At 39.8% G+C, this 14,895-nt stretch overlaps 1 protein-coding gene across 1 annotated transcript in view; it reads right to left on the reverse strand.

Annotated features, from left to right (window-relative positions):
- Positions 1 to 1,816: 1,816 nt before the first annotated feature.
- Positions 1,817 to 14,895, reverse strand: part of LOC134753453 (protein son of sevenless) — a 57,720-nt gene continuing 44,641 nt past the window's right edge. Inside the window, exons 27-34 of the mRNA XM_063689327.1 lie at positions 14,410 to 14,475; positions 12,823 to 12,916; positions 12,091 to 12,187; positions 11,274 to 11,334; positions 7,703 to 7,825; positions 6,797 to 6,936; positions 2,877 to 3,076; positions 1,817 to 1,909 (exon numbers count right to left, since the gene is read on the reverse strand). Coding sequence (XP_063545397.1) covers positions 1,817 to 1,909; positions 2,877 to 3,076; positions 6,797 to 6,936; positions 7,703 to 7,825; positions 11,274 to 11,334; positions 12,091 to 12,187; positions 12,823 to 12,916; positions 14,410 to 14,475 — 874 coding nt within the window. The remainder of the gene's footprint in view (positions 1,910 to 2,876; positions 3,077 to 6,796; positions 6,937 to 7,702; positions 7,826 to 11,273; positions 11,335 to 12,090; positions 12,188 to 12,822; positions 12,917 to 14,409; positions 14,476 to 14,895) is intronic.

Raw genomic sequence — 14,895 nt, forward strand, 5'->3', positions numbered from 1 at the left:
GTAGATAATCATTATCATTAATTTCTCAAACTTCTCTGGCAGTAAACAGTTTCGTTTATCACTATAAAGCCATTTATGTATACTAATTGTGTCTGTTTGTATATAAATTTATACAAAACTCACAATTTTTTTTTTGAAATATTGTTATTTAAATTAAATTTCTTTATTGTAGGATAACAAATGATCCATTTTTTTGACTGTATTTTTCTTCTATTACACAACTATCGATATCGATAAAAAATGTTTCTAACTCTAGCAAGATTGCGACAGTTTTGTTTTGTGTCCAAAATTCCGGGCTCTGGCGCTTAGCATCCTTACTTTAATGATTTTAGACTAGTCCCATGCCACCTAGTAGCCCCATATCAGAGATCTCCAAACTACGGAGTACTTATTTTTGGCCTGCGGAATGAAGAGTGAAATACATAATAGCCCGGTAGAATGGAATACCACCAAAGGGGGCTGTGACCCTTACAAAAGGGATCCTTACCCTGTCAGTGCCATGTAGTGACGTCACGTGTCGCAGGCGTAGACCGTTTCAATGCAGCCGCTACGGGCTCGGGGAAGTGACAACTTAGCCCCGATGGTATCTGTCGTGTTGCTGAGTTCCATTTCTCTACTAAACGAAGAGACCGCTTTTTAGCGATAAGGCCGCCTGTTGTTTACCTCTGTCTCCATGTATTATTTGTGTTTCCGTGTACATTTATTCTAAGCCTGTGCAATAAAGAGGATTTGTATTGTAATATGTTGATTCGACGGCACTTGGGGATGATGGCCTAGCCGAGCGTGCCATATGTGCCATTTTCAACTAAAAGGGTACTTATTGTCGCTTGTCAGTAAGGCGCTATTTCCATATAGCTTCAATTAGAAATCAACCTTATCGACAACGACAGTGTGGTACCTTTTGGTTGAAAACGTTACATATAGTGATGTCACAGCGTGTCGCATGTGTAGACCGTTTAGGCGCGGTTTTAGGTAGTTAAGGGGTTCAAGCGCCCCTCAGAAGCATCTAAGTCCCTGCATACACATTATTAAGTCCGTACCTAAATTTATTGGGTTTAAGCCCCCTCTTAAAATCCTGGATTCACCACTGGTGTCACAGAGTGTGGCCCAGCCGCTCATGCCACGTAGTATCAGAGCGTGTCGCACGCGTAGTGCAACTCGACAGAGACGTCAGACGCTATAGGCTCAAGGTGACAACCTAGCCCCATATGACTATGACGACGGCGCCTTCAGAGTATGATGAGCCAGCCTCCTGTGCCACATAGATTCACAGCGTGTCGCACGTGTAGTGCATCTCGACAGAGACGTTAGACGCTATAGGCTCATAGGTGACAACCTAGCCCCATATTGCCCTATGACGACGGCACCTTCCGAGTATGATGAGCCAGCCTCCTGTGCCACGTCACGTAGTATCACAGCGTGTCGCACGTGTAGTGCATCTCGACAGACGTTAGACGCTATAGGCTCATAGGTGACAACCTAGCCCCATATTGCCCTATGACGACAGCACCTTCCGAGTATGATGAGCCAGCCTCCTGTGCCACATAGATTCACAGCGTGTCGCACGTGTAGTGCATCTCGACAGAGACGTTAGACGCTATAGGCTCAGAGGTGACAACCTAGCCCCATATTGCCCTATGACGACAGCACCTTCCGAGTATGATGAGCCAGCCTCCTGTGCCACATAGATTCACAGCGTGTCGCACGTGTAGTGCATCTCGACAGAGACGTTAGACGCTATAGGCTCAGAGGTGACAACCTAGCCCCATATGACTATGACGACGGCACCTTCGGAGTGTGATGAGGTGAGTAGGTATCACAGCGTGTCGCAGGTGTAGTGCAGCTCGACGGAGCCGTCGGGCAGCGCGACGGCGCGCAGCGTGCAGCGCGCGGCGCGCGGGCGCGGGCGCTAGGGGCGCGCGGAGGGGGGCTTGGGGGGGAGGCGCGGGGCGCCCGTACTAGGGTTGGAGCTGTGGGGGAAACGGTTGTTTTAAGAACGATATTAGGGCCATTTTTAATTATTTTTTGTTGATTTTTTTTAAAGATTTTAATTATAATTTGTAGGTTTGAAAAGCTCCTTATTCTGGTCGGAATAAACACGAAATCCACATTTGGGACGAAAAAAAATGTAAGAAAATTCCCATTGAGTTACGGAAAATTCCATACGTCTTCCGTAACTCAGTGGAAGATTTTGTAGGACATACAGTGAAATTGCGCTTATGTTGTACAGAATAAGGAACTCTGTCTATCCACCAAATTTTATCTGAATCTAAGAAAAATGAAAAAAAATATAACATAATTAAAAAAAAACCGGCCAAGTGCGAGTCAGACTCGGCCACGAAGGGTTCCGTATCATTACGCAAAAATGCAAAAAAATCATGTTTGTTCTATGGGAGCCCAACTTAAATATTTATTTTATTCTGTTTTTAATATTTGTTGTTATACCGGCAACAGAAATACATCATCTGTGAAAACTTCAACTGTCACGGCCGATGAGATACAGCCCGGTGACAAACAGACGGACAGCGGAGTCTTAGTAATAGGGTCTCGTTTTTACCCTTTGGGTACGGAACCCTAAAAATGACCCATTAATGAGGACGATACGAATATTTGGAAGTAAATATATTTTTGGAAAGAACATACTGCTATGGCGTTTCCTTAGTTTATTATAGTACTCGCATTTAACAGTAATCAATGTAAAAACAGATCATAAAGTATTTGTGGCATTTTCTATGAAAAGGGACCTCATTGTCGATGGCGCTTACGCCGCACAGCGTCGCGGAGCATTGTAATTATATCAGAGCATCTTTAATAATGGCGTAAGTGCCATCGGCAATAAGGTCCCTTTTTATAGAAAATACCACATTTTTACTCACGTGTTGTGTCTCCGCTGCAGTATGGCGGAGTGCGCGGGGCGGAGCAGCGCGGGCGCGGGGGCGGGGCGCGGCGGCAGGGGCGGGGGCGCCGCGGAGGAGCACGGCGGGGGCGGGGGCGCCGCGGAGGAGGAGGGCGTGCGCGCGGGGGCGGAGCCGCCTGACGACGGTGCCGGTGGAGTTGTGCTCGGTATTGATGATGGCTGAGAGACAAAGGGGACATTTTAATAAACAACGGTACTACACGAAGATATTATCTATATTAGATAAAATACATTAAAAAAAAAATTGCCACAACCGAATACAGAACCTCCTCCTTCTATGAAATTGAAGTCGGTTAATAAATGCGTGTGTCCTGACTGACTGACTGATTCATCAACGCAGCCGAAACTACAAAAGCTAAAAAGTTGAAATTTGCACACTAGGTTGCATTTATAAAGTGTACAAGAAATAAGAAGCGAGTTTTGGTTAAAAAGGGGTTGAACGTTTGTATGGCGTTCAAGTTTTATTTTATGATAGGAGTTTGAAACTTCGTGAAAAGGTATTATATTTAAATAAAAGAAAAGTAATTTCAGCGTTTTTGGTAATTCATCATTAATTTTCGACCTGCTTGGGAGGCCATGTAGGCAGGGTCGGTAGGGATAGGGACTAGGGCTTCCAATACCGGGATCCCGCCTTTTTTTATGGTAGATTTCAATACCGGTATTTATTTTTGAAATACCGGGATCCCGGTATTTTTATTAACTCACAAAATATACAAAACAAACGTAAACTACCCATCGAAACGTTATAATACGGCATCACCACGAAGCTTTGCTTTGGCGAAGCTTGCGGTATTGTATTGTCCTATATATTTTAACTATAAAACTCCCGTGAGACTCAAACATATTAGATTATTTTAAACCGGGTCACTCACGTATTATTAAGTCGAATAGGTCGTAAATTGGACCGAAACATGTCGAGCTATTCGACTTAATAATACGTGAGTGACCCGGTTTAAAATAATCTAATATGTTTGAGTCTCCCGGTTTAAAATAATCAAGTTTTTTGTTACTAACACTTATATGGGCCATGCCTGAAAATAAATGATTATTTAATTTTTGCGCCCATAGATCTTTCGTCTTCCTCTCGTTTTACGATTTGACAGCATTCTCTGTCTTGCACACGCGACGTGGTTCGGTAACGGTGTAGACATTCGACGCCGTCAACTCGTCGCGGCTCACCCCTTCGTTCGCTGCCGCCGCCGCCCCCCGGGAGAGTGGTTGCAGACCAACCTCGGTTGCGGACCGTCATCCACATCGCGCAGCTCCATTCCATCAGCGACCGAGCACAATCACAGTGGACAACCCCCCGAGAAACAAGATCATCGCGTAGCGGCAACTGCGCTCAACTCTACAAATACTTCTATGTTTAGGGGATTTACTTCTATCAAATAATTTCATTCCACTTAAATGTTATTTCACTCTAACAATCAGTTTTAAGTATATAAAAATATCTCAGCATCTCTTATCAACTTTTCATCTCCTGGCGGGGAATATGTACAATGAGAGCATCGCACATTTCTCGCGTCAGCATTTAATATAATAAATGATTGCTGTTTATGCGATTACGCTTTAATTCGATTTATATTTCAGTTTACGTACATACGTGCTCCTAGCTAGTACTCATTATATACCTTGGTTATATATAAAGACATATACTCTATGCTTTCTATGCTAGCGGAAAGAAAGTTTCTTAGTGTATTTTTATTAGTTTCATAATGGGTCTCGTCGTTATTTATATATATATTATATATAGTATATATGTATGTTATATTTATATATGTGTGATTATATGTTATTTTTATTTTATTTTTGCTGTTGTATTTGTAGCACCGCCCACAATTTCTCTGCTTAGCCTTAAGGTTGACTGGTAGAGAATGCCTTATGGCATTAAGTCCGCCTTTTGTACTGTAAGGTTTTTTTTTGTGCAATAAAGATTAAATAAATAAATATACCTAAATCAGTGTTTCCATCAAGATATCAATCAACCATCAAGATCAAGAATCATATCAGCTCAGATGTACAACCCGTACAGTTCTTATAACGTGAAGTGATGTGTACGTAAGATATAAGCTATGCTGTAGTTATATGTAGTTTCGCGCGGGCTGTGGTTTATGTGTATCTCACAACAATGCAAGTACCTATGGATATTTATGTGATAAATAATATACCTGAATATAATGAACTTTCTATATTTAACAATTACAAATGAATGTTACAACATCGGTGGTTAAGGCGGGACTGGCTCTGGCGGGGCCCGTATGTGGTCCGCGGGCTTTGCCTCGTCAGCTCATATCACGGTACACGCACTGGTATATGAGCTGACGCTGCTAGTGTATATATATCCCTATAGATATATTATTTGTTTATTAGTTTTGATTTCTGCGGTCGCCTAAAGACAATTTTCCCCTGGAAAAACCTGGTGTATACAAAGTTGAGTGCAGCTGTGGTAGTTCGTACATTGGGCAGACCAAACGCACTATTGCCTGCAGACTTAAAGAACACATTGCTGCGGTCAAGAACAATGACGTTCGCAAGTCAGCTATTGCTCAGCATCTCCTTGAGTCGGGTACAAATCACTGGATCGAGTTGCATAGTCCCAAGGTAATTTCGACAGAACGCCACTATATACCAAGATTGGTAAGAGAAGCCGTTGAAATTCACAAATACAAAAATTTCAATCGTGAAGATGGGTTTAAACTGTCAAATGTGTGGAATCCTGTGATTTGTTTGTGTAAAAAACCAGTGATATCCGAATCAAACACGCGTAGTGACACCGTGAGTGTAGTGTGTTTGGACAGACCAACGAGTGCGAACGCGACCGGACCAACAAGTGTGAATGCGACCGTTGGTAACGTTGAAAGTGAATGCAGCCGACGCGCAAGAATGAGGGTAGACAGAGCGCTGTCTACACAACTTTGACACCCACCCGCTATCTTCAGTCACCCGTGAACATGATGCATGTAACTGCGTCGAAATATCGGGAGCTCACAAATAATACAAAAGGTAATCACGGTCTATATCCCGGTCAATATAAGTTTGTTTTGTTTATTAGATATACTCGATGAAGATCAAATTACGAGATGGTTTATAGCTCATGTCATGTTTCTTCCGAAGAGAGAAATATACCACGTGGATTTATTTATTTAAATACTTAAGTACAATAGATAATTTTATTTAAATAATAAACAAAATTAATATTCAATGACATTGACGAACAAAAAAGTTTGATTTTAAATTGTATTTGTAAGATTGTTTAATATTTGAATTTATAAAAAAAAAAACAACCGTTATGGGTCTTAGAACTTGAATTTTGAATTTTTGTTTAAATGTGTGCGTGTTTCGAGTTTAGACTAATTTTTATTACATTACAAGTGGGGATTTTGCTTATTATTATTGATTTTAAAATTTATTTTATTTTGCATTTCAATTATATTAACCTTACAGATTAGCTTAAACAAATAAAATTAGTAGGTATATTTTAAGTAAATTTTAGTACAATGATTTAGCCAATCTTTAGAAGTTAAGATGTTGTCTTTTATACAATTCACTGTAAGTGCTACTTTATTTATGTTAGAAAATCATTGTACCTATTATACTAAAAATGTTTATGTATTCGATTGAGCTGCAAGTGCAGAAACTTCTCAATAAAGAGAAAAAGAGGTTTATTATTAAGTGATATCATTGTTAAAAATACTATATATTGTAACACGCATGCAAAATAAAAATGAATTTGATTAAAATTTGGTATTTTTATTTCAAACTTACTTGGTTCCTATTTTTTTTAAATCCCGGGATCCCGGTATTGAAGTTGCCAATACCGGTATTGCGAAAGGTCCGGTATTTGGAAGCCCTAGTAGAGACTAGTGTGAGAGTAGTTACCTGCAGCGCGGGTGTGGGCGGCGGGTCGCGCGGGCGGCGCGGCGGCAGCGGCGGCGGCGTGCCGCACAAGCACGAGCCCGCCCCGGACCCGGACCCTGTCCCTGTCCCTGTCCCTGTCCCTGTCCCTGTCCCTCCCCCTGCTGTGGAAAACGATCATGCGTTTAAATTTTTATTTTTTTACAAGTAGTAACGTCTGCGACCGCGAACGATGCTATGAAGCTTAGAATAAATTTAAAAGTGGAAAAACTACTGCCTTGGGTGAGACTTGAACTCACGGCCTCTGGATCGTAAAAAGGTAAAATAATGAAATTTAATCGCGTTAGACCCGTTAATGACATTAACTTCGATAAATGTTTAATTTGACAAATATTTATTTGACTAAACGGATTTTTCTTCAAAGTATACACAATTCACTTTCTCCGGTTGCCAAGACCGAATTCGAACCGACTTCAGCTTCCATGACTAACGTCCTAACCACTACACCACCCGGCTCCCAGTGTCAAAATGTAAAAATATGAGTGCAAACATTTAAATCATGTTTTAGCTCTTATACAGGGTGGCTAAAAAATTAGTGCACTCCCGTTGCCAGGGAGGTTTTGGGATTATACTGAACAACTTTTACTATGGGACCAACCACGAAATCGCGAAAAATCCATCCATTCCATTGGTCCATTTTCTATGGGAGGGTTAATTTTTTTTTCGGGATTTCGTGGTTGGTCCCATAGTAAAAGTTGCTCAGTATAATCCCAAAACCTACCTGGCAACGGGAATGCACTTATTTTTAAGCCATCCTGCCTATAGGCGAAAAAATGTATATTTTTGAACAAGTTATATACACCTGTGACTTTACCTATAAGGGGGTTAAAAGGGGCGGGGGGGCTAGTGTGACACTAGCGATACTCACACACAGGCTCGTGCGTGGGCGTGCCGGGTGCGGGGGCGGGGGCGGGGGCGGGGAAGCTGAAGGCGGAGGCGGGCGGCGAGGGCGGCGCCGGCGCAGGGGACCGCTTCGGCGACATGCCCGGCAGTCTGGGGAGGAATACAACCGTTTAATATATGGCAACTAGGGAATTCAAACCGGTTTTTATTTGTATGAAATTACGGCTAATAACCGGTTATTGACCGGTTTTTTTCATACAATTAAAAACCGGTTTGCATTCCCTAATGGCAACACCCTAACACTTTTAATATAGAAAAGCTTCAAATTACCGACTTCATAAAACGGATTGCCACGTTTTTTGATCTTCATCAGCAATTCCTCTTCACTTTATATCCCAGATACTTAAATGGCAGTGCGACTACTTGTAAATATTCAATATACTGTCAACCGGGGTAAATAGGGATGGCTGGGGTGAATAGGGACAAAACTTAAAAGTGATTTACCTGACTTTTTTTTTAATACCCACACAAATTGTATCATACAAAATCGACTAATTTTCAATCGTATGATATAATTTTTGTGACATTTTTTTAAGAAACTGACATGTAAATCACATTTTACGTTTTGTCCTGATTCACCCCAGCCATCCCTATTCACCCCGGTTAACGGTATCTGTCTTTTTAATACAATACCGGGATGATTGGATTGTAAGATACCTGCGCCAAAGCAGGCCCGTCGTTATTTTTTTTCCTTACAAACGTAGTCCCCATTTTCCTCTAGATATTAACATTATAGAAAATTTGATGTATGTATATGTATAACCATACCTCTATGCCCCCTTTGTCTGACTTTTCTCAATTTATTGATTATTATAAGAATTAGGATAGAAAAATATAAACCATACAAATTTTTAAAGGCTTTAAATTCTTATAATAATTATAAAAAAAACAAACGAACGTGCATAGCTGTGGTTCATATACAATAAATTGTGTACAAATATTTTCCATAATGTCCATAATATCAAAATGGTAGTCCACGTTTGCATAGAAAACCAGTAGTCCACTATCCGCTTAAATCTACTACCTATTTAAGAGGCCGGTGTCGATTTTAGTCGCAAAAATTTAAAATTGATAGATTTAGTCGGTGAAATTGTACACCTTTTGTTACCTAATTGAAATAACAAGTACTGGTTTCTATTAGCACGTCTTCTTATCTTACCTTTTATCAGATCAATTTGTTGAAAACAGACTCACTAAATTAGTAATGTTTGCTTTTCTGATGGGCGTTTAGGTAAACGCGCGTAAAGCACTGATTTTGTCGCTCTTATTTGTAAATTTCGTAAAGTTTGGACGGCTAAACATGGTAATTTTGTATTACACATATCCTGTACTTGACGTTTATCAGACTACATTTTTATTATTATGACTTTGAAGTAGTGTAAATGAAAGTTAGACGAAATCAATTTTCTCCAGAAATTACTTTAAAACAAGTGACAATATCTTTGAAAATCGACTTAATTTCAACGTAATTTTGATACTTAAACAATCTACAACATTTGTTGAAACTATTCTTATACATCAATTTGTATAATTTACCACCATACATTTTTGATGAATTTTTAAAAACTGCGCCTTCTGTTCATATATTACCGGAGACGCACGCTTGTGACCTCATTATTAAAAGGCAAGATGAGAAGACGTGCTAATAGAAACCAATACTTGTTATTTAGATATTACGTAACAAAACGTGTATAATTTCAACGACTAAATCTATCAATTTAAAATTTTTGCTCCAAAATCGACTACGGCCTCTTAACTGTAAGTATTAAACGTTATAAAATCACGAAAATTTACAATAACAAAACAACGGACGTACCTCGAGAGCGGACAAAACGTAAAAGACAGACAGTCTGGCAGACATATGTGATAACATGATATGTGTTGTATAATCTATTACGCACTTTCATTACAAGCTTTTATTTAACTCACCCTGTTTAGTATGTACTACCTATTGTCCGCGACTTCGTCTGCGTGCAATAAGTAATTTGGGTACCTTAATTTTTAAACAAATCTGCTTTTAAATCCATCCGTTTTTCACCCCCAAATTGGTCCACTATAAATTTCCACCACATGAAACTTGTATGTGGAATCCATAAAAACTCAGGATAAAAAATAAGCTAAAAAATTACTAATTCCAAGCAGATGAAGTCGCGGGCAAAAGCGAATAATATGAATGCTAAAGTAACTCTGTCTGTATGTTACTTTTTTACGCTTAACCCGCTTAAGCTATTTAGATGAAATTTCGCATGGATATGGTTTTAGGTCCGGAAAAGGACATAGGATAGTTTTTGTCATCATCATCATACTCGCAGACGAAACTAATCAAGCAGAAACGTCTGCGAGCGATACTACATTTTTTTTACTAAAGATAAAATGGAAAAAAATCTCTTACTCCGGCAAATAGAACGGGAAGCTGTTGCTACGCGGTGTGTAAGCATAAAGGAAGGAATGGAAATATTCGCACACTCTGGTAAAACCCGACCAGAAATATGTGATCGTTGTCAAGAGGGCGCTGTTTATTCTCATGTATGCGGTGACAGTTCAGTATAGTATGAAAAATTTAGTTCCAATGAAATTCCGTAACATGGCGGCTTCACCTAAGCGTCCGCAGCTCAGTTGGTAGTAGCGATTGGACCGGTGTTCCAATTGTTGCAAGTTCGAGTCTTGTTCGAGTTAGTGATTTTTTCATTTTTCCTTTAATATAAAAACACGCAGTCAAAGTTGCGGGCAGAAGGTAGTATTTCATATAGATGTAAGTTGATACAGGGCAGTGAGAGCCAGATGCCAACGGACGTGCGCGCCGATGACCAATATTTTGGCTGGAACACGATACTTTCTGATAGCATGTTTTTGTTTTGAATTGTGATTAGAATGTAGGTATTTTTCAGTTCAAATATAATTATTTCTCTAAAATTATAAATCACTTAAAACGAGAAACAAAACAAAGTTTTAGTAATAACATAAATTACTGGTAATCCATAAACGAGCAAAACATTTTATGTTATGTTTTTTAAACCAAATCAAAAATCATTTATTATCAGGCAGCGAAGACCCATAAATACGTTTCTTGCATACATACAATAATTATTTTATAACCTTAAAATTATTCAGGCGTCTCAACAGTTTTTTGTTTTAAATGTTCGATGTTATTATTATTAAATGTTCGAATAATTTTTTGGTACCGTCAACCGCGGTGAATAGGGATGGCTAGGGTGAATAGGGACAAAACTTAAAATGTGCAAAAACAAAGATTTACCTGACAATTTATTAAAAAATACTTACACAAATTGTACCATTCGATAGAAAATTATAGTAGATTTTGTATGATACAATTTGTGTGGGTAATTATTAAGAAATTGTCAGGTAAATCACATTTTAAGTTTTGTCCTTATTCACCCCAGCCATCCCTATTCACCTTCATTCATTCAGTTGACGGTAAGGTTATAATTAGAATAATAAGGTGTGTGTAGGTGTCCGTGTGGTGTGGGTGTGGGTGTGGTGAGGGTGTGGGTGTGGTGAGGGTGTGGGTGTGGGTTACCTGGCGCGGTCTCGGGCGGCCAGCGGCGAGGGCGGCGCGCGTCGCTCCGGCTCCGGCGCCGCTGCGGACACATTCATCATTAGCGAGGACATTGCATTGGTTTAACACGCTCACTGCACCACTAGGCCGAAAGACCCGATACAAACTATGGTTAATTTAATTACGAGTTATGCAAACTGCCGCAGCGAACAGTTATTGATTATAATAGAGGAAAAGCCTAATAAACGTGCCCCTTAGTTTGACAGCCGAAACAGACGGCGTTGTAATGCGCCATATGTTTTGTGGTCACTGAATAAGGTAGTTGACAGTTTTCTAACAAATATTCTTCTTGTCATCTAGTGGACTTCTACCTACGGTATCTACCTATTTTAAATAGTATAATCTGAGACACTTCTGTTGGAGAATTAAAAAAAGGAAATAAAAAAAACCTGTCTATGGTTCACTTATTTGTCAGAGATATGTAAAAATAAGGTTGGCAACAATCTATTTCATACAATATTTTTAAAAGTGCCAAAAAGATACTGTGTGTAATATTGTCTTCGGTTACCGCGATAGTTACTCATGAAATAAAACTATGAAAACGGATTATATCGCGTATATTGAATTTATAATACATCCCGACGTTTCAAACGCTGAAAAGCTGAAGCTGTAAAGGGTTCGAAACGTCGGGATGTATTCAATACTGTGTGTATGCACAAATGCGTTTTTGGGGAATAGACTAAAGACTTGTCTTGACAACTATAAGGCAGGGTTTTGAAGATGTGTGCACGACCCTTTATATGACAAATAAAAGTACGGAGTAGAAAAATAAACTTACGTGTGTGCGCTTCGGGTTTGCCCTTCGGTGAGTGCGAGGTGTGCGTATTGCTAGTTGTACTGTTGCGAGGTAGTAAAGGCGGCACTCGCTCCTGCATCTGTCAAACAAAATTCATGCAAGCACCCTTAAATTGGCAACGGGACACAGGAATTTAATGTAAATGTAAATATATTGTTGGTAAGTGATACAATGAGATAATTAGACAGATAGAGATGGGTCTCCGCCGGGCCATTAACGCGAGGGAGGTCTGGTGTCGTTCGTCGTACCATAGAGTAACTTCTACTAGAGCGGTACTGTCATAGTAAATTTTGTAACCCCAGTAAATTCACTGCCATCTGTCGACACACTTTAAAACTAAAAATGAAGATTTATAAAAATACGATAGAATGTATTTAAATATAGATAAATGATTTTTTTTTATTTGCATTAATTATTTTTTATGATTTTGACCCATGTTCTTTCACTGATATGCGTTAAAATTGTTAAATAACAAACGAAACCGTCAACGCCATCTATACGACTGTAGGCCAAAACTAGTAGCGCCCTCTGAACGAGAATCAAATTTTCGTGATTTTCGAGGCACGTTTTTTCCTTAGACTGTATCCATCTATTACGGAGTTATATCTATCTTTGGTCGTACAAACAGCAACACTCTTAACTGTCCATCGGTGGACCTCATGCCTTTTATAATAAGGGTTACGAACTGGCAGTGAACAACGTAGTAGTACTCACCAGGTCGGGGTGGAAGATGGGCGCGGAGTCGGCCAGGGGTCCCCGCGGCGACAGCGCCGGCTTGCGCTCCGGACCCGGCAGGTGCAGCGGCGTCCTGCCGGCCATCACACCACGGTTACTCTTACAGCGTTTTCACATTGCCCGATCCGATATCGGATGTCGGATGGAAGTCTTATGTCATGTCATAAATCATTATTATTAAAAAAACCGGCCAAGTGCGAATCGGACTCACACACGAAGGGTTTCGTACCATTAACTATAAAAACGGTCACCCATCCAAGTACTGACCCCGCCCGACGTTGCTTAACTTCGGTCAAAAATCACGTTTGTTGTATGGGAGCCCCACTTAAATCTCTATTTTATTCTGTTTTTAGTATTTGTTGTTATAGCGGCAACCGAAATACATCATCTGTGAAAATTTATCATCATAGATCACGAGATACAGCCTGGTGACAGACGGACAGACAGACAGACAGCGGAGTCTTAGTAATAGGGTCCCGTTTTTTGCCCCTTGGGTATGGAACCCTAAAAACTGATATGGCGTTGATGCCATATGGCACTCTCCTGCAGCTGTTTTTTCCATAGGCGTCTTCCAACATTCGATATCGGAAAGGCGCTTCCGATAATTTAGCCCGCCGTCAGCTGTCGGACCGATAGTATTTGTTTGTGTGCGTATGTGTAGGCATAATGCTTGTTGTAGTGTGCGAGACCGCTATAGACGGCGCCCGGGCGCGCCCCCGCGGCCTGACTACGCGGATGTCGGATCCTACATCCGATATCGGATCAGACAATGTGAAAACGCTCTAACACGAGGGTTACTTTTATACCACACATTATAGTGGGTAGTATACACTATACACCGGCCCTTATTTAAGGAACCATTGATCTTTTTCACGGCGTTACCAAAAATGTCTCTGGAGTTACCGAGAACTCACGTTTTCGATTTAATATTTGTCTAAATTTTAGGTCTATCGGAAAGCAAATCGCTCGTTTTAACGTATTAACATAAATATATTTAAAAATTTGTATATTATTGCAAGCGATATATTCGATTAGAAGTTAAATGTTGTGGACAGATTAATATCGGTCTTAAAGTTGATTCGTCCAAACACGAGTGAATAGAGCAAGCATCTATTATCGCCTCTGAAAGAAGATGTTTTCTACAAATTATATTTTAAAGTACCGTGAATAGGGATGGCTAGGGTGAATAAGGATGGCTGTGGTGAATAGGGACAAAACTTAAAATGTGACTTTATTTATTTATTTAAACTTTATTGCACAAACAAAGAAAAATTTACAAATGGCGGACTTAATGCCAAAAGGCATTCTCTACCAGTCAACCATTAGGTCAAACAGACATAAATGTTGGTGCAGGATAGATTCATAAATTATATTTCCTGACAATTTCTTAAAGAAATACCCACACAAATTATATATTTCAAAATCTATTAATATTTTCTATCGAATGATACTTGTGTGGGTATTTTAAAAGAAATTGTCAGGTAAATCACATTTAAAGTTATGTCCCTATTCACCCCAGCCATCCGTATTCAACCCGGTTGACGGTATTTATTATCCAAACCTCACCTTTCGTGTCTGGGCGAGTGCCGTTCTATCGCTCGCGGTGAAGGCGGCTCTTCGCACCGGCTGCTCCTATACAAATATTTATATATAAGCACATGTGCACATATGAGTACATATAGGTTGATTACGTTACAAGTATTTAACCTTTTCGACGCCGTGTCAAACACAAAAGCTGTCACATATTAAATCACATTTACAATCGGGTCTATCGCGAACAAAGAGGATATAATAGGATAGAGCGGTACTGTCATAGTAGACATAGTAACCACAGTAAATTCACTGCCATCTATCGACACACTTTAAAACTAAAAATTAAGATTTATAAAAATACGATAAAATGTATTTAAATATGGATAAATGATTTTATTATTTGTATTTATTATTTTCATATGATTTTGACCCATGTTCTTTCACTGATATGCGTTAAAATTGTGAAATAACAAACGAAACCGTCAACGCCCTCTATACGAGAGTAGGCCAAAGGTAGTG

Source organism: Cydia strobilella, chromosome 27 (genome assembly GCF_947568885.1).
Source record: "Cydia strobilella chromosome 27, ilCydStro3.1, whole genome shotgun sequence".
In the NCBI taxonomy this organism is placed as follows: domain Eukaryota; kingdom Metazoa; phylum Arthropoda; class Insecta; order Lepidoptera; family Tortricidae; genus Cydia; species Cydia strobilella.